This window comes from Oreochromis aureus, linkage group 22 (assembly GCF_013358895.1).
Source record: "Oreochromis aureus strain Israel breed Guangdong linkage group 22, ZZ_aureus, whole genome shotgun sequence".
Taxonomy (NCBI): domain Eukaryota; kingdom Metazoa; phylum Chordata; class Actinopteri; order Cichliformes; family Cichlidae; genus Oreochromis; species Oreochromis aureus.
Genome location: NC_052962.1, coordinates 38259276 through 38264874, shown reverse-complemented (window position 1 = coordinate 38264874; position 5599 = coordinate 38259276). Strand labels below are relative to the sequence as shown.

Below are 5599 nucleotides of genomic sequence, written 5' to 3'. Positions count from 1 at the left end.
CGTGGGGTTAAAAGTCCAACCCGTCACAGTAAAAAAAAAACAACAACTGTTGTCAACATCATGTCACTTCAGGAGACTGTGTGTAAGTCGACAGCATGCAGGCGTGTCTCAAAACGCCTGGAAATAAACGCGTTCAACATTGTGATATAAACACGCCAACGTCTTCTCCTGTCCACTGTTATTCTCATTGGACTCACTGAGCCAGAGTGCATTTAGTTAATATAATAAAAGGGCCTGCTATCGTTAGACAAAGACAATATATTAATTAATAATACAAATTACTAGTTTTAGGGGAAAGACATTGTTGCTAGTAACTTGTCGTGACCAGAGACGGGCAGTAACGCGTTACTTGTAACGCATTACTGTAATCCGATTACTTTTTTCAAGTAACGAGTAATGTAAGGGATTACTATTGCAAAAACGGTAATTAGATTACCGTTACTTTCCCGTAGGAACGCTGCGTTACTGCGTTACTAAAACCGTGATTTTTTGCGAGAATCGAGTGCGGGAGAGAGTATGAGCGTGCAGCATTTAAAGCGTGGAAGTACTGACCTTACTTTGAGTTTGATTCCATAAAAAGTGACAAAAACATTAGTGTCCGTTGTGCGTGGGAAGAAAACTTCTTTTTACAGCGAAAAAAACCCCTAAACTTCCAAGCAAGCACGAGTGCGCTATGACGTAATGGGAAATTCACAGAGAAACTCATGGATTCTTCCACTGACCGCTGCGGCACACCTGCACCAGGGTAAACCTCCGCCTACCCCAGTCCTGCTTTACAGGTGAAAATAGAGCAACAGGACCGCTGAGTCTTTGACTTTATTTATTTTCTGCTGTGTTTTACTTGCATCTATTTGAAAGAGTGAGTGTAAACACAGAAAAATATTTTATTTTATGTGCTGGAATGTGCAGAAAATAGGTTTAAATGTTAAACAATTTCTTCAGTCAGAGAATGTTGCATATAATTAAGTTTTTGCTTCATGCATAAAGTTAAAAGATTAAAACTAATAAAACAAGTTTTAAAAAGAGACGTTTCCATTTGATTACATTTTGTATGATGGATTATGCAGAAAAAGTAGAATTGGGCTGAAAGATCTATCGCTTTATCACCTATTCAGGTTGTAAATCGTGTTTTTAAAAAGTAACTAAGTAACTAAGTAATTAATTACTTTTGAAAATAAGTAATCAGTAAAGTAACGGGATTACTTTTTGGGGGAAGTAATCAGTAATTAGTTACTGATTACTTTTTTCAAGTAACTTGACCAACACTGGTCGTGACGATGTCTGAACAGCACAGCTGTACCGGAGGAAAGCTGGCATCATGTGTGCCGCCTCCTACACACTGCATTCAGCAGCTTTGCATCATTATTTCCTGCAGCATGCATGCTACATGGGGAAATAACTGTGGAAAATATCCTGTCCACAGTGCATGTATGAAAAAATATTTCATGGCTGAACATTTATTTCAATAGAAACATTTCACCACTTTAACTGATCGCACATCACTGATAAATTCTACTCTCTGGATCGGAGCCAGACTCATTCCTGATGAAGCTACTCAGATGTTGCAAAATCATCTTTCAAATATACAAAAGTGTCCCTTCTGAAAACAACCGTACCCATCATCAGTTCAGCGACAGTTTAAAAACAAAAGACTTCCCGTGTTATCCCTAACAAACGGTTCTCCTCTTTCATTAATGCATCTTTGCAGTCTTTGTAGGAAAAACTCAAACAGGGCACGTGTAGGTCACATAACTCCAATCTCAGTTTTCAGCCTCTTCCATTACTTCCATCACCACAGTTCTGGGTCCCGTTAGGATCAGATAGCTGACTGTCCGGTAGTCCAGATCGAGAACACTGAGGCCGTTGACTGAAACCACAAACTGGCGAACCTGCGGATCAGGACACGAGACAGGAAGTAAGAACTTTTTCAAGTGTTCTCTGCTGAAATCAGCATCATTTCCTTAAAAGAGTTGGCTTTTTGCCAGCCCATCACCATGTTGAGGTACAAACAACAGAACAGTCCAATCCTAGTTCAGCTTCAGTTGGCATCTCTTCAGCACAAGATAAAGATATTTTGTGCATAAATTCACAGCAGTAGCTTCTTCCTGTACTTCTAACTGCTTTGGCTGTGACCGGGCTTCCTTTAGTAGCCACATACCCTGTCACGCTTACCTTCATCCCTGCGAGAGCAGCTGGACCCTGAGGCTCCACGGCCTGGATGTGACACGGCCTGTTTCCTCTGACCACGAACCCCCAGCCCACTGCATCACCCACAATCTGCAGACACACAGATGACAGTCATGCATTTATCTGCAGTGCATGTGCTATGGAAAAAAGTTGTTTACACAGAAAGTGAGAAAAAGACATCGTCTTTCTCATCCAGTGTTTTATTCATGAAGCCTGTGAAGCATTTGTCTTTCCTGACACCTGTTACACTCACTCCAGCACGAACACCATTTACAATCATCTTTGAAACATGTTCACATTCAAATAATAGAACAGCATTTTTAAAGAAACAAGGTGTCCCATTCGGTCATTTTTCTCTTGTACTGTAAAAAAAAAATTACAAGTTTTTCCCTCAGATTAATAGAAAAGTCTTTCAAGTGTGTAAAATGAATTTACCGTGAAGGTTTTCCTGATGTAGGGTCCTCCTGGTTCTTGTAGCTCCTCTGTGCTCACTGGTCTCTTGAGAACTGAGACAAAAGTAAAAGACATTTTATATTTAATGCAAGCTGCTTTTGGCTGCTCCCTTATTCACGAGGAGTCGCCACAGTGGGTCACTTTCCATGTTTGATCTGGCAGATTTTTATCACTATAAACAGTTTAGTTTCTATTTTTGGTAAAGAAAAGAAGACGTGTGGAGGTCTAAAGCAGTTCCTTCATCTCTACAGTTGCTGAGCATTTTTATTACCAGATTTGGGGTTGGAGAGCACCAGGGAGGAGGAGGAGGAGGAGGTGCTGGGGAGACCGACTAGTCCTCTGGTGTATATGTTTCCATCACTGCAGCTTCTCATCCGGGCTTCTCCCTGACCTCCACCGCAACCTCCACCACATCCACCTGCGACAGCTTTCACATCCTTGGATGACGTGACTGATGGAGACAGACAGGTTTCTATAACCTTAATATTCTGTTGATTATATTTCACATTTCAGCAAAAAAATTTGAGTTATTTACCAAATGAATATTGACATGAACATCTTGAGTTCCTGCTCTGATTTACTAGAGCAGCTCTGCATGATTCCCAGTACAAAATAATCAGTATTTATTTTTTTACTTGTGTTTGGTTGAATCTCATAGTTTGCTCCCTGAAACAAGTTATTTTAGTTCTTTGCCCTCTGAGCCGACTCTCCGTTTAGGCAGCGCTGCTCTGACCATCTGCAGGTCACAAACAGGTCTGAACAGCAGGCGAGCTTTCTGAGTCAGAGCTGTGTGCCTAACATGACCACATTAGAGATATTATACAGAGGCAAGAGTGGGATTATTCACAATAAGTCATCTTTAAATGAATTAAAATATACATATTGTAGCAATAATGGATATGTATGCATATTTTTTTGCTTCTCCCCTCACTGCCCCACCCCTCAGGGAAACCTGGCCCAGGACAGAAGGTAAGTGTTGAAGTGATGAGATGGAGACTTCCATGTTTTCAATAATAAAGCTGACCCAGTTCTGTGTTTGACTTCCTTAATTTAACTTCCAACAATTCAGTTCAAACATGCTTTGATAAGAAGCTTCTTTAAATAGCAGAGATAAGCGGGGCTAACAGAGTTCATGGTGCTGATGGAGTTGTTCCTTCTGCTGTGAGACGAGGCAGTGTGATGAGCGCCTCGCTGCTGCATTCACCCCAGACCAAGAGATGAAACCCGTCTTAGTTTCTGATGCGTTTAACACAGATTCATTCATTTCATCCTTTTTTTAGCGCATAAGTCTGAAACCATGTTTGCTCTGGTGCAGTTGTCATGAAAACGGAGAAGCAGTTTTAGACTGAAGAAGTGGTTAAAGTTGTAACAGTAACATTAAAAACATAAAAAACTTAGTAGAAACTATATACTTAGTATAAAGAAGAAACAAGGTTTCTTGAGGTTGCTATGAGTTAAGAGGTTAAACCATTAACATGTGAGGCCCGGGGGTCGTAATCATTACACGATTAGCAGAGCGTGAGAAAGTGTAGGACGCTCTGCTCCCTCATCCTTACAGTCTTTGAAACATTGTGTCTGTAAAAATATGAACTCTCACAGTGATGATGAAGGATGAGCCCAAACCAGCGCTACAGGAACGCTGCGAGTGTTGCAGATGCTTCAAAGATCAAACTTCCACACAGAAAATAAATCTGAGGGGACTTGAAGTGTAAAACTCTGTTAATGTGTTGAAGCAAATGTGGTGACATATGTAATAATTTGTGATAAAACTGATTCTGCCCGAAACCTCTGGGTCACTTTTTAAATCTGGTCATCTCCATTTATTTATTTCCATAAATGTATTAGAACACAATGTGATGCTATAGGCTCAGTGTTTGTGGACTCTCCACTCCATCACACAGAGATCCACAGTTAGGTCGTTTTATTAAGAACAGCTGACTCAGTGAAGATTCACCTGGATAAGAAAATGACAGTAAAACAATAAAGTGTGTTTATTTGCTTCATGAAGGAAATGGTCGTCTTTGAATCATCACAGTACTTCCTCTGCACGATAATAATTTACTGTCTTCCTCATGTAGTGAAGTAAACGTGAGAAGTATCCACGCGAGCATCAGTACATGCAGTTGTGTCATAACAAGACAATTATTTTTTAATAAAAATGTAAAAGAAACATTATTTTTAAAGGTCATAATACGAATTAACCACACAAGCTGCTCTCTATTAACTCTAATTATGCTGCATCAGTGACACATGCAGGAGTACCATCTGCCAGCCACTGATGGAAAACCAGCTCTTGTGGGAGAAACTAAGAAGATTACTGTTATTGACTTGATACGAACAGCTCTGAGACTAAAAATAAATAAATAAAATACTAAAACTCTGACCTTTGACTTTCTTACAACTTTTTAAATTTCTTGTATCTTATTTGTTGTTTGTGACGTTGCTGACAGTCATGTCGCTGCTGTAAGCGAGATGTTCTTACCTCCTGTACGAGGTCCCATCTCTGTTCAAGTCCAACAAAAGCAAAATGCAGAAGATGAATGCAGAAGACGACAACCTTCAAAGGTGCACACCAACAGACCATCAGACTCTGAGTGTTGTCTGGCTTCAAGTGAGACTCTGCACAGGCTTGATGACACCTATCAGTTTTCTCACTTCAGTACTCAGTTATTGGACCTGTGATCTGAAAGGGAGGGTAGTCAGCTGGTTAGAAATAGACGTGCGTGACCGAGTTAAATATTAAACCCTCAAACAAACAAACCAGCCATCAGCAGGAGACAAGAGGCGACATGTAGTAAAATGTAAAAAATGAAAAATAACAGTGATACTCCAAACTGTAGAAATCTCACAGTACATTTTTATTTCTTATTCATGAGCTGTTAAACAATTATTGTCACAAAAAATCAAATAGTGCATGGGAGCTCTTCTATATCCCATAGCAAGAGGGGATTTCATTATT

The 5599-nt window shown here is 40.0% G+C and overlaps 1 protein-coding gene across 1 annotated transcript; it reads right to left on the bottom strand.

Moving 5' to 3' along the window:
- Positions 1–1441: 1441 nt before the first annotated feature.
- LOC116317239 (DEP domain-containing mTOR-interacting protein-like) lies at positions 1442–5304 on the bottom strand. Its single transcript, XM_031735939.2, has 5 exons — positions 5123–5304; positions 2912–3091; positions 2623–2693; positions 2173–2277; positions 1442–1889 (listed from the first exon to the last, which is right to left on the bottom strand). Exons 1-5 carry the CDS (start codon positions 5139–5141, stop codon positions 1761–1763), a joined length of 504 nt encoding a protein of 167 aa, XP_031591799.1. The 5' UTR covers positions 5142–5304; the 3' UTR covers positions 1442–1760.
- Positions 5305–5599: the final 295 nt, after the last annotated feature.

Bases quoted from the DNA above. Each gene is read 5' to 3' on its own strand.
- LOC116317239 (XM_031735939.2), bottom strand. The intron at 2,278-2,622 runs GTAAATTCATTT...GTGTGTCTGCAG, and splicing joins ACATCAGGAAAACCTTCACG to ATTGTGGGTGATGCAGTGGG. The intron at 1,890-2,172 runs GTAAGCGTGACA...CCTGATCCGCAG, and splicing joins CTGCTCTCGCAGGGATGAAG to GTTCGCCAGTTTGTGGTTTC.